Source organism: Lycium barbarum, chromosome 10, assembly GCF_019175385.1.
Source record: "Lycium barbarum isolate Lr01 chromosome 10, ASM1917538v2, whole genome shotgun sequence".
NCBI lineage: Eukaryota > Viridiplantae > Streptophyta > Magnoliopsida > Solanales > Solanaceae > Lycium > Lycium barbarum.
Window position 1 is genome coordinate 4,618,792 of NC_083346.1, and position 18,230 is coordinate 4,637,021.

Consider the following 18,230-nt stretch of genomic DNA (forward strand, 5'->3'; position numbering starts at 1 on the left):
AGCGGCTATTTTTGATATGACAACAAAATTTAAGAAGTATTTTTTTTCCATCCCAACTTTATTTATATTGGGTTCTCTTTTAAATCCTTGTTTAAAAGTGTCTTATACTAAAGCATTGGTTGATCAAATTTATACATTTTTAGAAATTGAAGAGGGAGTTCAACCATCTTTAGCTGAAGCCGAACTCGCTATTGATGACGAGTTTAGAAAAGTTTTTACTCATTATTCTAATTTGGAAGAACATGCTACACCCGTTGCTCCACGCCCTATTACTTCTCAAAGTAGCAAAAAAGACTTGTCGGATTTAAAAGTTTTACATTCACATCCAATCCTTCTTGTAGTGCAAACTTTGATGAATATCACTTTATTTGATGGAGCCAAATGTGGATATCAAGGAACTAGATGAGTTGGACGTCTTAGCATGGTGGAAGAAATACAAGGCAAGTCATCTGATACTCTCAAGAATGGCTCGACATATCCTTACGGTTCAAGTATCAACTGTGGCTTCGGAGAGTGCATTTAGCCAAGGAAGACAACAAATTGGAGACCATAGACACTCATTATCCGGCTTTAGCTTACAAGTACTAGTGTGCATTCGCGATTGGATTAGATCGGAGCGACGCAACCAAAAGTTAGAAGCGGAGGAAGGCGAAGAGGAAGAGATTGAAGATTTGATAGCAAGTGGACCGGATCAAATGGAAGACTTTGAAGATATCTCCATGGCCGAATATGATATGGGGGAAATTAACCAAATGATTGAGAATTGGTGATTTTATTATTCTACTATTTCTTTGCAACTCATGTATTATTTGCAAGTTAAAAAAAATTACAACTTGCAAATAAATGTTATCCAAGAATGAATAAAATATATGGCTCATTGAGCTTTCTTCTATTTACTTGTATTCATATTTTTACTTATATTAAGTTAGGAATATACCTAAAATATACTAAGAATATACTTATAATATACATCTACTTAAATTAAAAACTAGAAAGTTATATACTTGAAAAATAACTAGAATATACTTATAATATACATCTACTTAAATTAAAAACTAGAAAGTTATATACTTGAAAAATAACTAGAATATACTTATAATATATAGTATACATATAACTTAAACATATATATCTTAAAAACATATATATATATATATATATATATATATATATATATATATATATAACTATATTCTTATTATATTTTAGGTATACGTAGCTTCCAATTGGTTATTGGTACTCAATTAAAAATCAGAGATCTACATACACAGCACAAAAAATGGCAGAAAACAGCAAAAAAACTACTTGCAGTATTTCCCTGGCTAGCTTTTGGGCATATGATCCCATACTTAGAGCTCTCAAAGCTAATAGCTCAAAAGGGTCACAAAATTTCCTTCATTTCAACTCCAAGAAACATCGATCGTCTACCAAAACTTCCACCAAATCTTGTCCCTTTCTTAAATTTCGTCAAACTTCCTATGCCACACGTCGAAAAGTTACCTGAAAATGCAGAAGCAACTATTGATGTCCCTCATGAACAAGTCAAGTACCTCAAAATAGCTCAAGATGGACTTGAAAAATCCATGACTAAGTTTCTTGAAGATTCAACGCCTGATTTTATACTCTTCGATTTCACTTCTTACTGGATTCCTTCAGTTGCTAAAAAATTCAACATTCCAACGGCTTATTTCAGCATATTCATCGCCGCGTTTCTGGGTTTTGCCGGACCGGTACCTGGATTAAACAACGACTATGAAATTCGAAAGACGCCAGAAGAGTATACAGTTTCCCCGAAATGGGTGCCGTTTGAGACTACTGTTGCGTGGAAGCTGTTCGAAGTTTCAAGAATCTTCGACGCTTCCATGAACGGAGATGAAGAGAACGTTTCTGATATTTTTCGTTTGTATAAAACTCTTGAAAATTGTGATCTTTTGCTTGTGAGGAGTTGTTCAGAATTTGAACCAGAATGGTTGAAGGTAGTAGAGAATATTCACAGGAAACCGGTTTTACCGGTGGGGCAACTGCCGACAACGTCGTATGAAGACGACAGCACGAAGATCGATGTGTGGAGAGAGATGAAATCATGGCTTGATAAGCAAGAAAAAGGGAAAGTGATTTACGTTGCCTTCGGTAGTGAAGCAAAACCGAGTCAAAATGAACTCACTGAGATTTCACTCGGACTAGAGCTTTCTGGATTACCATTTTTCTGGGTTTTGAGAACTAAAAGAGGGGAATCTGATGATGAATTGATTCAATTACCAGAAGGGTTCGAAGAACGAACAAAGGGGAGAGGAATTGTGTGGACGAGCTGGGCGCCACAACTCAAGATACTGAGTCATAACTCAGTGGGTGGATTTTTGAGTCACTCGGGTTGGAGTTCAGTAGTGGAAGCAATTCAGTTTGAGAAGCCATTGGTTCTCTTAACATTTTTGGCTGATCAGGGGATAAATGCTAGGTTATTGGAGGAGAAGAAGATGGCGTATTCGGTACCGAGAGATGATCGAGACGGGTCCTTCACTCGTGACTCAATGGCTGAGTCATTGAATTTGGTACTCGTCAAAGAACAGGGTGAGATTTACAGGAAGAAGGTTACAGAGATGAAACATCTTTTTTGTGACAAGAAAAGACAAGATAATTATGTGGAGAATATATTAAGTTATCTTCAAAATTATAAAAAAGACTAAAACATGAAATGGGAAGAGAAACTTGTGTTTCTGCACTTTCTTTTTCCTTCAATAATTGCGATGTCAGCTCAACTCGCAAATATTTCGATTATAAGCACTTACACAGATTAAGTGCAAAGTGCAAAGGTTGTTTTGATTTTTTTAGTGTTGGTCTAGTTTACATACCAATTATGCAAGGATTATAATGTCAGTATTGTTTTGATGAATAATAATAATAATTTGACAAATAGTAATAATATAACAATTGTTATGCGTCGACATAGTATATTGTTAGTTTCACAGTTCTTCTCGCACATAGCACATAATACTCCATATAGATTCTTGAGTGACTTATGCAAGTAATAATAATTTCGAGCTTAATAAAGTCAAACAAATGCTATATTAGATTACGCGCTGATTATTTTCTTTGTTTTCGATTACTATCCAAACATTATATAATTATATACTTCTACTAATCAATTTTATTTTAGATTATTTTTGTAAATACGTTATTAAACCACCTTCAATGTTATTATTGAGAAGCTCCATCAGCCCTTCGTGACGATTTTTAGTTAGGGACGACTTAAAACAATTGTTTCTTCCCGTTAAAAGAAAAAAAAAAATACGATAACTTTAATCGCTCGATTTGATAAAGCAAATATTCTATTTTTAATGTTTGGCATTGTTTACTCCCTTTTTTCTCAACGAAAGTTTTGAGCATCTATTTTTCCATTCAATTCATTGTTTAAAAAGTCAGAAGGTATTGTAATAAAATTGCTGATGCCTGTTCTTGCGACTTTTCATTGTGAAAATCATACTCGAACAATAACAACTTTTACTTTCATTATGACTCAAGCAAATACATATCATAGTTTCAGTGGAATTTGATACGGCTTTTACTCTTTAGATTATTTCCTCTGTCCAGTGTCGGGGTACTAATATCTTTAGCTTTAAAACATGGGGAAAAAAAGGTCAAGATCTTTGTATAAACAAAAAGACGCCGTATCAGAAAATCGCTAATTTTTGGAGTCAAATTTTGACTTGTCAGAAAGGAATTTTTCACGAAAAGTCATTCGAAAACATTACTGACGAGTCGAATTTCTACGGATTAGCAATTTTCTAACAGTCATGTTTGGCCTTATAATTTAGATTCAAGTTCCCCTACTAATTAAACGACGTAAAGATATGAGACGTGTATAATTTTACTCGTGCTCCATGTTGTAGGATGTCACCATCAAGCGTACGTTACCTACTAGTAGACAAATTGTAATTGATTCTTTGGCAATATGGACAGCACAAAGAAATTGAATTTCTATCTTTTGTTGGAATTATGCTATATTACGGAGTATCTTTTTTTGAACTTTCAATCTTCAAATCCAATAGAAGATTTGGAGCACGAATGGATGTGCGTGTATGTATATAGAAGGTAGTAAATTTGATTATTTGTAGCAAAAAGAATAACACGTACGATGATATTATTTCGTATCTAAATAACTTGAACTTGAACTCTTAGTACTTTTTGAAATAATGAAATATTTCGTGTCGAATATACTACGTTCAATTGAATCCGTTGATAATAGGCTATATCTGCCATACATGATTGTACATAAATTTCATTCGATGAAGGAAATACAGAGATTTATATGAATATTAGTTAATTAACATAATAAACTCACGATCATATATGTTATTAGGACACAAAAATGAATTAGATTAGCAAAAATAACGGCGTGCCTATTTGAGCCATATCATAAATATAATTGATTCGATACTCTATTTTATTTAGCCTCAACAGGACTAGACGTTTATTTAATTAAACTTGTTAAAACATTATGACAATCAATTAGATAAATAAAGAACTAGTAATTATTAAAAGCATCTTTTTAGAACCACTTGATATTTATTGACCAATAGCAAAATACAAAGAGTGTAGGGGGACTAGACCTCTGCGTATCAATGTTGAGAAAAAAGGTCATATCCTCAGCATATTAGACTTGAAAGATATAGAGGCGTGATTTTCTACTCACAAGAAGTGGAAATTTTCTATGGAAATTTTCTACTCTAATCATAGAGATATTGATAACCAAAATATGATCTTTTCTTAATTTTCCGCCTGAGCCGAGTATTGAACGATATTGAAACATATATAGAGCCTGTTTGGATGGGCTTATGCCTATAAGCTGTTTGCAGCTTATAAGCTAAAAAAAATAAGTTGGGGTAGTCTAACTTATTTTTTTTGGCTTATAAGCTGTTTTCAGCTTATAAGCTGCTTTAGATAAGCTAAGTCAAATGGGCCCAATTATCTTTTTGAGCTTATTTTAAGCACAAAATGACTTTAAGCTGGCCAGCCAAACACTCAAAAAAGCTGAAAACAGCTTATAAGCTAACTTATAAGCCAATCCAAACGGGCTCATAATATACTATCTATATTGAGCTGATTGAATTTGCAGAATTTTATCATCACATAGTTAGCTCTCTTTTATTTGTGTTGTGTCTCCATTTTCTTTCTTGATTTCTCTATGCTTCTGCAAATATTCCATCAAATTCTCAACATACATTTCTTGTCTTTCCTTATCAGCAAATAATTCTCTCATACTTCTAGCATTTTCTCTATACACTTTCCCTCTTTCCTCTAATATCACCAAACTCAATGAGTCAGCCACCGAGTCCCTCGTAAACGCCCCTTCTCTTTCATCCCTGGGAATTGAATACGCCATCTTTTTCTCCTCTAATAACCTTGCATTCAAACCTTGATAATTCAAAAATGGCAATAAAATTAGTGCCTTTTCATAAGAAATAGCTTCAACTACTGAACTCCAACCAGAATGAGTCAAGAACCCACCCACTGAGTCATGACTTAGTATCTTCAACTGTGGGGCCCATCCAGTGCACACTACCCCACGACCCTTTGTTCTTTCCTCAAACCCTTCTGGTAATTCGATCATCTCGGTGTCAAATTCACCGAGTTGCTTCCTTAGTACCCAAAAGAATGGTAATCCTGAAAGTTCTAAACCGTGAGCTATCTCAGTGAGTTCCTCTTGACTCGGTTTCACCTCGCTGCCAAACGCGACGTAAACCACTGATCTTTTCTCTTGCCAGTCAAGCCATTGTTTTATAGTACTCTCTAGTCCTGTTGATTTTAAATGGCGGTGTTTAGTGAACGAAATTTAAGCAAGAAAGAAATTATTTCAACACTGATAAATGTACTTTTAGGCGATATGAAGTGAAAATATGAAACAAATAAAAAACACATTAATCATTACATTGATTTGTTCATTTGTTCAATCTTTAAAATGTCGATATCACTCACAAAAAATTTTGTTTACGTTTTGACACAAAATTTTTTGTGTAACATGTCATGACATTTATGTAATTATATCAACATAAAATGAAAAGTTTTACGTTAAATTCGTTTCTAAATAACATACTGTACTATTTCAGTATAGATTAAAATGGAAATAATGACACATAAAAATATGGTAGAGGGAGTACCTGTCCATGCTACATTTTTTTCATCGTCGCCATTGTCAACGGTCAATGATGAAAGTTGACCGACAGGAAAGACCGGTTTCTAGTGAAGCTCTTCTAGTACATGTAACCATTGCGGTTCAAATTCTGAGCAACTTCTAAGAGCCAACAAATCACAACTCTGAATACCAGCACCAAACCGGTAAATATCTGATGCTTCAGACACATTACCTATGAAAGTATCCTGCATTCTTAAAACCTCGTACAATCGATAAGCAACGGTTGAAGGAAATTTCACCCATTTTGGCGAAGTTGTAAGAACTTGGAGTTCATCTAAGGAGCCATAGCCCACCATTAAGGCGGGCGCTGGCCCGCAAAATCCCAATACTGCGACAATCACAATAGTGAAAAAAACACTCGGAACATTATTTTCCTTAGCTATTGGGCCGGCCCAATAAGCCGCGAAATCGAAGAAAATCCAGTCTGGTTTAACGGTTTGCAGAAATTGAGATACAGAGTCGCGCATACCATCATATGCTATTTTAAGATACTGGATTTTTTCGCGCGGCAAATCTATTGTGGCTTCAGCGGTTTCAAGTAGATTTTCTACTAGTGGAAGTGGGATTTCGACGAAATGTATATAAGGGGAATATTTTGAGGGTAATTTCGGGAGGCGGCTAATGTTTCTTGGAGTGGAAATGAAGGAGATTTTGTGACCTTTTTTAGCTATGTGCTTTGCAAGTTCTAAATATGGAAGCATGTGACCAAAAGCTAGCCATGGAAGCATAGCTATGTGGAGTTTTTTGTGTTCGGGATGAATAGCCATGAGAAAGAGTTTGAAGAGTCACTTGATTATTTTACGTGTGATATTGGGTTTGGTTTATCCTCCTTTATATAATGAAGAAAACGTCTATTGGTGGATGGACACAACTAAGAAATGAAAAAATGTATGCCATGCACGTATACTTATAATTCTAAAAAATGGGATTTTGATCAATTTTATATATATAGTAAGTAAATTTTTATACAAAACTACAAGATTTGAGCCAAAATTACTGGCTTATGATGAACTCGTAGGCAAAGCTATAGCTTCACCCCTGATTCAATAGACACGTTAATTAAGTTATAGAATGGGAATAAAATAAAAGGTTTATGTTTTAATTGTTAAAAGTGTAAAATAGTATATTTATAAAATAAATATCAAAGAAATAGGTAAATTAAACCTCTTGATAAACATTAATTAATCGGTAGTTTGATATAAACTGAAACCTAACTTATTATCGCACATTAAAATTCATGATTGTATATAAAAGAATCTCTAACGGATACGTTTGGTTTTTCCTTTGCTACATTTGGAAGGATAACTACTCCATTTCACTAATTCACATTAATTTCTGTTCAATTATTGAGATCTTCAGCCTATCTCTGCACTCACCCACCCTTTTTTTGACAAGAAAGTTAATGCTTTGTGAACTCTCTGTTTCTTATATTATCTTCTTCTTCTTGGATTTCCCAATACTTTGTACTCATTGCTGTGGAGATTCAAGGATAGGGCCACAAGATGGGATCTTGTCATAAAATAACTTTACTCAGAAGATGTTGTTCTTTAAAAGGTTTAAGTTTAACATTGTGAAAAAAAACTTATACTCCATTTGATAAATTTTATTTTTTGATACTGTGTTCGAGTATTATTTTATTAGATCACCAATTTGTATTTATCAAGAGACACATGATTATATAAATATATTTTATACCGTTAATGTTAAAACTTAGACTGTTGTGGTCAGGGGCGGACCCAACGTATTGGGTGGGGGACACGTGCCCCCCAACTTCGAAAAAAAACCTATATATATACTTTGAAAAACTATGATATACTGTAAAAGGACCCCTCAAATATAATTGCAAAAATATTTCAGTTGGTAAAAGTGCCCCTGAGTGCTCACTGGTCACCACCCGAGATCAAATCTCGGCTCCAACACAATTTTTTTCCCTATATACTTGTATTTTCGTCACTGCTACTCTATTAGTGACCGGTCCAACACGGTATTATCTCTCAGTCGTCATTAAAATTTTTATTGTTGTGTATGTTAAGATAATGGTGCCCCCGCCGTCTTAAAATCCTGGGTCCGCCTCTAGTTGTGGTTAAGCCTCAATAGGGGATTTTCCTACTAAGTAAAGGGGCAAGGTATATATATAGGAACATTACGGAGGTTCCTAGGTGTATATATATATAACTAGGGAGGGGAGGGGGAAGTCTTCTATTTAAGGGATCGTTTGGTTCGTATTATGTAAGTACTAAGTTATGCAAGAATTATAGTAATGTAAGAATTGTATAGATTGTAATGTTAATAAGGTAGAGATTGTAATGTATTTGCCTCTTCATCAATAACCAAATGTTTTGTATGGTCGTGTCCGAATCTTGAGAATGAAGATCGTCTTGATAGAAAGTATTTCTCCCTCTTTAATGAGCCTTATACGAAACGAATATGGATTAGTTGCGCTAATAATTTTAGATGCGGAATAACTAAACAAAAAAAGCATTAGTTTTGATATTATTGAAGTAAGTACTTCGATTAAGATGGGAATGGGATCATGTCAAAACGAACATATATGAAGAAATTAAGAAAAGACAACAATTATGAATTCTTGATTCTTGAGTAGAGTAATTATTGTTATCGAATATTCTTCTTTCACCCTAATAGAAAAGACAATTTCAGTCAATGTAGGTAACATGTCCTTTATGGAAATAATTGGTAATTTTATAACAGGAACAGGACATAAGTTTCACCATCATCTCAATAAAAAACATGAATTTTACACTAATTTAGTACAAATTATGATGTTAAATAAACAAGACAAAGTCAGTCAATGTATGTAACATATGAAAATAATTGGCAATTTTATAACAAGAACATGACATAAGTTTCCACCATCACCTCGATACAAAACTAATATAGTACTAGATTATAATGTTATATAGATTATAATGTTACATAAACTATAGAAACAACGATTCATTTCACTGCATTACACACCATGGCTGACACTAAAAAGCTTCATGTTGTACTATTCCCATGGTTAGCTTTTGGTCACTTAATTCCATTTTTTGAACTTGCCAAGCAAATTGCAAGAAAGGGTCACAAAGTTTCCTATATTTCAACTTCTAAAAACATTGATCGACTCCCAAAACTTACTCAAAAGTTAATTTACTCCATAGATTTCGTTAATCTTTCACTACCTTTAACCAACGGTCTACCAGAGTGTGCAGAGGCCACTAAAGATGTACCACTTGAGAAGGTTCAGTACCTCAAGAAAGCCTTTGATGGGCTCGAACCGGAGTTGACTCGGTTCCTCGAAGACTCGACCCCTGATTGGATCATTTACGATTTTACCCCTTACTGGCTGCCCCCCATAGCGGGTAGACTTGGAATTTCACGTGCCTTCTTTAGTACGTTTAATGCATGGTCTGGTGTGTTTTTTGGTCCGACGAATGACATAATGGATGGTAATCTTGAAAGGATCAGGCCTGAGGATTTCACCGTTCCTCCAAAGTGGATCCCTTTTCCATCTAATATTACATATCGGCTATATGAAATAAACAGGTATTGTTAAATAATAATTCAAAGTTTGACTTAGTAATTCCTTTTATTTGGTAGAGTAGTTGCTCTATTTTTACAATCCGTTAGTCAAAATAAGGTCATAATAGATGCTTAAATTGTGCTAGTAATTGAGGATTTTTGTGAAGTTTTCATGTTCACTTTGTTGTTCTCAATGGAATATCAAGTTAGTTAATTCATATGTCCCAATTTATGTAATATAGTTTGACTAGGCACAAAGTTTAAGAAAGAAAATAAGATTTTTGAAAATTGTGCTCTAAAACAAGGCATAGATATTTGTGTAGTTGTAAATCATTTCATTAAGGATATGAGGAGAAGTTTCATGTTAAATTATTTCTAAATATATTAATGTATCATTCTTTTTGGGACAGACTAAAAAAAAAGTGTATCACATAAATTAAGACAAATGGATCGTATTACTTATTACCAGTATTAGTTTTCTCTCCACTCTCTTAGCCTTTGTTCCTATTTTTCATATTCTATTTAAATTTCCAATAGGTTTTTTGCCCATGGACAAGAAAATGTTTCCGGTGTTTCCGATTGGCTTCGATTCGGGGCATCAGTTTCCGGTTGTGATGTGTTTCTAATTCGGAGTTGCACTGAGTTCGAGAAAGAATGGTTAGATCTCCTTCCCAAGCTGCATCAGAAACCTATCGTGTCAGTTGGCCTATTGGCACCTTCGTTACAAGATGACGAAGGTGACAAAGACGATGAATGGGGTTTTATCAATAATTGGTTAGCCATGCAACATGAAAAATCAGTTGTTTACGTAGCGCTAGGAACCGAGGCAACTCTGAGTCAAGATGAACTCACTGAGTTGGCTCATGGTTTGGAGCTATCCGGTTCGCCCTTTTTTTGGGCTCTGAGAAAACAACACGATTTTTTATCGTTAAAGTTACCAGAAGGTTTTGAGGAGCGTACCAAAAATCGAGGAATAGTATGGACGAGCTGGGCCCCACAACTCATGATATTGGAACATGACTCGATCAGTGTGTTCTTGACTCATTGTGGTTGGGGTTCTGTTATAGAAGGACTTCAATTTGGTAAACCCCTCGTTATGTTACCTTTTCTGGGAGATCAAGCACTAAATGCTAGAGGTTTAGAAGAAAAAAATGTGGGCTTTGAAATTCGAAGAAATGAAAATGATGGAACTTTGACTCGGAACTCAGTGGCTGAGTCACTCAATTTGGTGATGAATGATGAGAAGGGAAAAATTTATTGGGAGAAAGCAAATGAAATGAGAAAAATATTTGGAAATAGAGATTTAAGTTATAAATACATAGATGATTTTGTTGAATATCTTCTTAAGAAAAGAACTATGCCTAAGGATTAATTATAAAATATTAATATTCATCTACTTATCATTGGACCTGTTGATGTAGGGAAATTCTCTCTTGTGTGGTGTAATACAGTCAAACTTCTATGTAACATTCATTCTCTATAATGATGTCCCAATATCTTATGCAATTTCATTGATATTCTGTATAACTTTTACAACTTTCAAACAATTCCAATTAATTTAATCACACGTCCTTTAACTTTTTCCTAACCTCTCCTCTTCTCAATTATGGAATCAAAACAGATAAACTATGTATCCAATTGATTACTGTCACATCAAATGGAAAGGATATTAATACTAAAAAGCAAAAGTAATGAAACTGCATAAAAGGAGCTGAGGGCAAAAAAAGAAGCCGATTTGCTACAGCATAAAAGTACTTATATGAAAAGTATTTTTAATAAAATAAAAATATTTTTAAAATTAAGCAGTTTTTGTAAACTTGGCCCCACATGTTCTTGAGTTCAGTTGAATTTCCCAGAGAAAAGGGTAAAAAAAATATCCCTTTACTTCCAAAAAAGCCCTAAAAATATCATTCGAATTATTTTGGGTTAAAAATATCTCTCTCATCCTTAAAGTTTTCAAATATATCCCTGTTTTGACTGAAATTATCCCCTAAAATAACTCAAAATTATTTTTTAACCCGCTTCATTATTTAAATCCGACCCAACTAAATAATAACCCATAAAATTTATTTATTCCCCCAATACGTGGTTTAAAGTTTGAGGAAACTGGGAGAATAAGGAGATCTTATGGGTTATTATTTAGTTGGATCGGGTTTAAATGATGGAGCGAGTTTCAAAAATAATTTCGGATTATTTTGGGAGATAATTTCCGTCAAGACAGGGGTATATTTGAAAATTTTAAGGATGAGAAGGATATTTTTTATTCAAAATAAGTTCGGAAGATATTTTTATCCCTTTTTCTAAAGTAGAGGGATATTTTTGACCCTTTCCCAATTTCCAATTCACTCCATCTTGGCAAAACCATCACGCGACGTGCACAATAGTCATTTTTGGGATCGCTATTTAAAAAATAACGTTCGTTTTATAAATTAGGTATGTTTAGTAGGGATCTATAAGCAGAAATTGGTTATTGTCGGTATTCACATCGAATTACGTCCATTAGCATGGTTAATGATAAATAAGTGAAAAATACATATTAATATTTCGCCTTTGCTGAGCAAGAAAAACTTATGCAAAGATCATATTCATGCAAATATAAGTTGGGATAAACACTAGGTGTAAATAAATATTTTTTTGTCCAAGGATGTTATGTATTATAAGCTATATATGATTTATCTTTCCTTTTGTTTTCCAGATACATTTTAGAATGTGCATCATTACGGGGCAATAATATCTGAAAGAGATTAACTAGTATCCGCTATTAGAGGAACTCCTGTTTACACGGTCAGGCTTTTATTTTCCTCCTCACGAGTTTTCTCTTTTTACTTTCGACTTGAATTTACAATCTTTTGGAGATGGAGGGTGATTACTATTTAAATAACCTCTCTTGTCACGGTCAGGATCTTTTAACTGGCAATAGCCGATTATTTTATTTTATTTTTATACAAACTCACCTCCTTAATCTCCTCTCTCTGTTGGGATTTCACGCTCCTTCTAGCCCTGTTTTTTCTCTCACCTAGCGCTCAAATCAATTGCTTTTGATCTTATCTTACAAATGTCAAAAGTCAAAATAAAGGTTGTCCACAATTGAATGATTGATGGAGAAAGCATTATATGGCAGCTTTGTTGATTTAGCTGCCATTGTTGAATTAATGCTCAAAGTATATTATTCAGCGTATGTCTTAGTGACAGAAGAACTTATTAGTCCAAGCATTTTCCAGTATGGTCCACATGAATCCATTTCTTTTGATTGGTACGAATTAATTATCATTCCATCAATTTAATAAGGTATTATTTGCTATTAGTAATTGTGGAATCGAGGTTTTCACTAAAAAGAATTTAAAGTATAAAAAAGTAAAGACAAAATTAAGTCAAGAGGATTCAGCGAAAGTGAATTCACATTTTATGAGCTCTTCTTGAACGAACATATTTCTATGAGAAAAAAAAAAGTGAAAATAGGATATAGTAATAAATAAAATTACTCCATAGAACAAAAACGATTCATGATTTTGAAACATAATCATTTTTACTTACAATTTCTTTTATAAATTATTTATGCATATTAAAATAAATTTCTTAACAGGAATATAAATTTAAATAAAAGTTATAGAATTTTGCCAAAATTCGTAACTTTTATAGTTAATCCGGCCCTAAAAACTAAGGCAATGAAGCAAAGTACAGATCAACAAAAAAAATCTAAACATCACATATTTGATTTAACATCAACCAAAAGGACCAAAACATTGAAAAAGGAAAAGGCAGGACAGATTTCACCAAACGGGGTGGGTGCTTTATTGTGTCTTACATTATTGTGTATAAATTATGTCTATTAGTTCTTTACTTTCCTATGATTTTCCAAGAACTCAATCAGATTTTCTATATACTTATCATGAAGGTCTTTGTTACCAAATAGGGAACTCAATTCTTTTGCTTTCTCTCGAATTATCTTTCCAGCATTTTCCACCATTACTAGCTTCACTGAGTTGGCCACTGAATCACTCGTGTAGGACCCGTCCTCTTCGTTTCTTGGAACTTCCACACCAACCCCTTTATCTTCTAGAATTCTAGCGTTCAGTCCTTGATCAACTAAAAAAGGTAACATAATCAACGGATGACCAAACATTAACCCTTCTATAATCGAGCTCCATCCACAATGAGTCAAGAATCCACCAACTGAGTCATGACTTAGTATCTTCAACTGAGGTGCCCAACTCTTCCATACTATGCCTCGACCTTTAGTTCTTTCTTCAAAACCATCCGGTAGCTCAATCGGGTTGCTATTTCCCGACCCGGATGGCTTCCTCAAGACCCAAAAGAACGGTGATCCGGATGATTCCAACCCATGAGCCAACTCGTTGATTTCGCTCTGACCAATCGTCACTTCACTTCCTAGTGCTACATAAACCACTGAACTTTTCGGTTTGTCATCTAACCATTCTTTAATCGATATCCAAGATTCATTTCTCTCATCGCTACTACTTTGCACCACAGGTGGCATCAACCCCGTAGGAAGCACGAATACATGATTAAGATCCTCCAGCAACTTCAACCACTGACCTTCAAACTCGTGACAGTGTCGAATAATAATAGCGTCTAATCCTTTTATAGTGACACCGATACGATAAATGTCCGAAACGCCAGAAACATTCTTCTGGCTTGACCCCACCACCCAACGTGCCTCGTGGCGGCGATACGCAGCCTTTGTTTCAAATGGGATCCATTTTTGTGGTACCAAAAAATCCTCCAACTTTGGTGGTGAAGTACAATTGTTTGTGTTGATCATGTGCTCAAAGGAACCAAAGAAGGAAATGAACCAAGCATTGTATATGCTATAGTAAATTCTTGATATTCCTAATTTGGCTGAAATAGGAGCTAACCAATATTGTGCAAAATCTTGAATAATCCAATCAGGAGAATTTTTCTCCAAGAAAATAGTCACCTCTTTTTCCATACCATCCATTGCTTTCTTGAGATAAATAATTTCTTCTGTTCTTATATCCATAGTGGCCTCTGCATTTTCTGGCAAGCCATCAACTTTGGGAAGTGGGATTTTTACAAAGTTTATGGAATTGGAAAATTCTGAGGGAATTTTTGGGAGACGTTCAATGTTTTTTGGGGTTGAAATAAAAGAAATTTTGTGACCCTTTTGAGCAATGAATTTGGAAAGTTCAAGAAATGGGATAAAATGACCAAAAGCTAGCCATGGGAACATAACTATGTGAAGCTTTTTATTGCTTTCATCACCATTTGCCTTGGATTTGAGAAGTTGATGAGGATCCATGGCTTACACAATTTTCTTTTGTTTGTGCTTCTCTCCTGTTTTTTCACTACTACTATAGGAGTAGAGTAATATTTTATGTTGCCATATATTAGTATTAGTACTATATATAAACAAAGATCTTAAAAATTTGTCGTCCTCACAAAGCATTGAAATACTATCATGATGCTACACGTTGCTGCATTTTTCTTTCCCTAATTTTATTTTGGCCCTCATTTTTTTGTTCAAAGTCCATTTCTATGTGGACCTCTATAAATGGTTGTCTCAAATTATTTATTGTGATTAGTAAAAATAGTTATCTCAAATTATTTATCGTTTTTGAAGTTCAAGCATAATTAATTATATTTTCTCTCTCATTTTATCCTTAATAAATTTTTATCATTAATGAGTTGGACACATGAATAACGTAAATATTTAATGGAGAGAGATTATATCTTAGACATAAATAAGGATAAAATAGTCAAATACGTTTTATAATTAATATTTCTTGAGAAGCATGTAAAACAAAAACAAAAAATGACAAATAATTTGAGACGGTCTTAAGGAGTGTGCCCAAACTAAAAACATCATATAATATGAATTGGATGGAGTATTAGATTACTCTTTACATTATTTGTCATTAAAACATTTTGGTAAAAAAAATAAAAATTGGGGTTTCCCACCCGGTGCTTGATACCTACATTGGAGCCTGATTATATTCGGATTCGCGCCACGTAGGACTCCATTCAGGAGGAAGCGCTCGCTACCAAGGTTTTTTTCACACCCAGGGCTCGAACCTGAGACCTCTGATTAAGGGACCAGCAGCCCCATCTACTGCACCACATCTTTTGGTGGTATTTTGGTAAAATTTAGGCAACTTTGGAGCCACATTTTTGTTTTGAATAGGACATTTATTAGATCTTACTAATTACTCCCCTCTGTTTTAATTTATGTGCCACTTTTCATTTTTTAAAGTTATTTTGACTAAAGTTTGAAGCTATATTAAATAAGTTCAACTTAGTAATTTAAATTAAAATGTAAATACTTAAAAGCTATGCAAAAAATATTGTACATTGTAATTTTAATTGAGAATATTTTTAATTATTACCATATATAAAAAAACTAAATTGATTTTTGAGGTTCATGTAATGAATTTATTTTTTTCTTAATTTTGTCTAAAACAAAGCTTAAATTGCCATAGTTAACTAGCATGTACTCTTGCCACATAAAATATCCTAATGAATTAAAACTCAACATATTACAAAATGATCTGTTTATTTATGAATAAGGAAATGTTATGATCACAAATTTATAAAATGCCAATATTTTGCAATTTATTATTTTCAACGAAGTTGTTATTTTATACTGTAATTTACTCAACATAATGTCAAATCACTTGTGTCCCTTTGGTATTTGCAAATTCTCCAACAAATCTTTTTCCTTATAAATAAAAAAATATTTAATAATTATAGAAAGTTACCAACAATAGATGTTTAATAGTGTTGAGCGTTGGGAATGAAGGTAGCGTTATCAATCAAGATCTGTCTTTGAAATCTCTTGTTAGGTTAACGAAGAATTAATCTCTTGTCTTTATTAAAGAATAATTAATAAATATCAAATAAAATCTATTTTTGTATACTTTATCACGTTAGTTTATAGAATATTGAATCACTTACGTCCCTTTAGTATTTGTTAATTTTTCTACTAAACTTACTTTCTCATAATAAAATTTTCTTTAAAGATTATCCAATTATATGATGAAGAAACTTTAATAATTATGAAAACTTATCAACAAGATATGATTAACCTGCAGTTACATTAAATTAACTATGTAGTAGAAAAATGTGACACAAATTATAGTACTTATTTAGTAAGAGTTACATAATATTCCATATTTTGAGTTTTGGCCCGGACTTAGCATGAGCCTTCGGTAACTAGTATGCTTATAAAATGCTAACCCTACCACTATATAAAGAGTGGTCAGATTATATTCCTGACAAGACTATATATATATATATATATATATATATATATATATATATATATATATATATGGATTTATGATGTCTAATTTACATACAATTTTATTATTTTTCTAATGTTTTAAAGGTTTTTCTCCTATAATTTCTATTTCATCTAGTATCTTTATTATATTATCTAGATCTTTTTGATTTTTTATCACTCCTATCCTTTCTATCCCTGTTTTAAAAGTATATAATTCTGTTTCTACGTCTATTAAAGTATAATTTTTTCCTATTAGATTATCGTCGTCTAGTATTTCTTCTTCTAGAATTAAATTCTTTATCTCTCTCTTGCTTTTACAGCATGTATTGTTGTCTTGACAATCCTTACAACGACTCTTTTCTTTCTTTTGCAGGTTTATTAGGTCTGGAGTAGGGATCTTTTTATGTCGAATTCTAAATTCAGCTTTAAGAGCTTGTACTGGTGTATGAGTAATATTTTTTAGAAAAATTACTCCATCTCTTGTAATCATGCAACTTCCATTGTTATGGAACATAAAGTCTAATCCAATGACAAAGCCTATATTTATATTTAAGTCTCTTACCCATATTTTATCCATTTTATAACTAGGTTTATAAAATTCTGAACAAGTATTGATAAAGCTAATGTATGCCTTATGAATATAATGTTTATATATATTATGAGTTCCATCCATTTGCATGGCTGCAACTGGTTCATCTAGAGCTTTTATTAGGTTTTGTGGGACTATTCGTTTATTTATTATACATTTAGTACATCCCAAATCTACTAATGCTAATGTTTTTATTTCATAGTCATCTATTTTGATTCTTGCTAGTATTTTTATTGTTCCTAATTTTTTGTCTTCATTACATACTAAGGCTCCATGGTCTTCTATACTCATTAGTTCCGCTGTTGAATCTTCTGGTATTGTTCTTAGCGGTTGTATATTAGATAAATCTATTTCTTCATCTTCGCTATCTGCTTCTTTTAGTTTTCCTTTTTCTAATTTATATAACCTCGTTTCTAATTCATTCATTCTAGTTTCTAATGTCATTATTCTTATACTAATAGTAGGGTCTTCTATTTTTTTTATGTCTTTCTTCTTTGTGTATATTTGTCCTAAATTCTTTTTCTATACACATGATGCATCCTTCGATAAAATAATTTTTACATTTTGCGCTTTTATCTCTACTAGAAAACCATTTACAAGAGAAACATGCATTACTATCTAAACCTTTATTTCTTTCAAAGTCGTGGCTACAGTCTTCTGATATATGTGCC

General features: G+C 33.1%; 2 protein-coding genes and 1 pseudogene across 2 annotated transcripts; 1 reads left to right on the top strand and 2 right to left on the bottom strand.

Moving 5' to 3' along the window:
* Positions 1-1,343: 1,343 nt before the first annotated feature.
* On the top strand, positions 1,344-11,081 carry LOC132615328 (putative UDP-rhamnose:rhamnosyltransferase 1). Its single transcript, XM_060329912.1, has 4 exons — positions 1,344-2,683; positions 2,752-2,810; positions 9,136-9,733; positions 10,247-11,081. Exons 1-4 carry the CDS (start codon positions 1,479-1,481, stop codon positions 11,079-11,081), a joined length of 2,697 nt encoding a protein of 898 aa, XP_060185895.1. The 5' UTR covers positions 1,344-1,478.
* Positions 4,306-6,980, bottom strand: LOC132613559 (UDP-glycosyltransferase 91A1-like; annotated as a pseudogene).
* A 2,316-nt stretch (positions 11,082-13,397) lies between the features above and the next one.
* Positions 13,398-15,091, bottom strand: LOC132613556 (putative UDP-rhamnose:rhamnosyltransferase 1). Its single transcript, XM_060327623.1, has one exon. The coding sequence runs from the start codon at positions 14,988-14,990 to the stop codon at positions 13,539-13,541; it is 1,452 nt and encodes a 483-aa protein (XP_060183606.1). The 5' UTR covers positions 14,991-15,091; the 3' UTR covers positions 13,398-13,538.
* Positions 15,092-18,230: the final 3,139 nt, after the last annotated feature.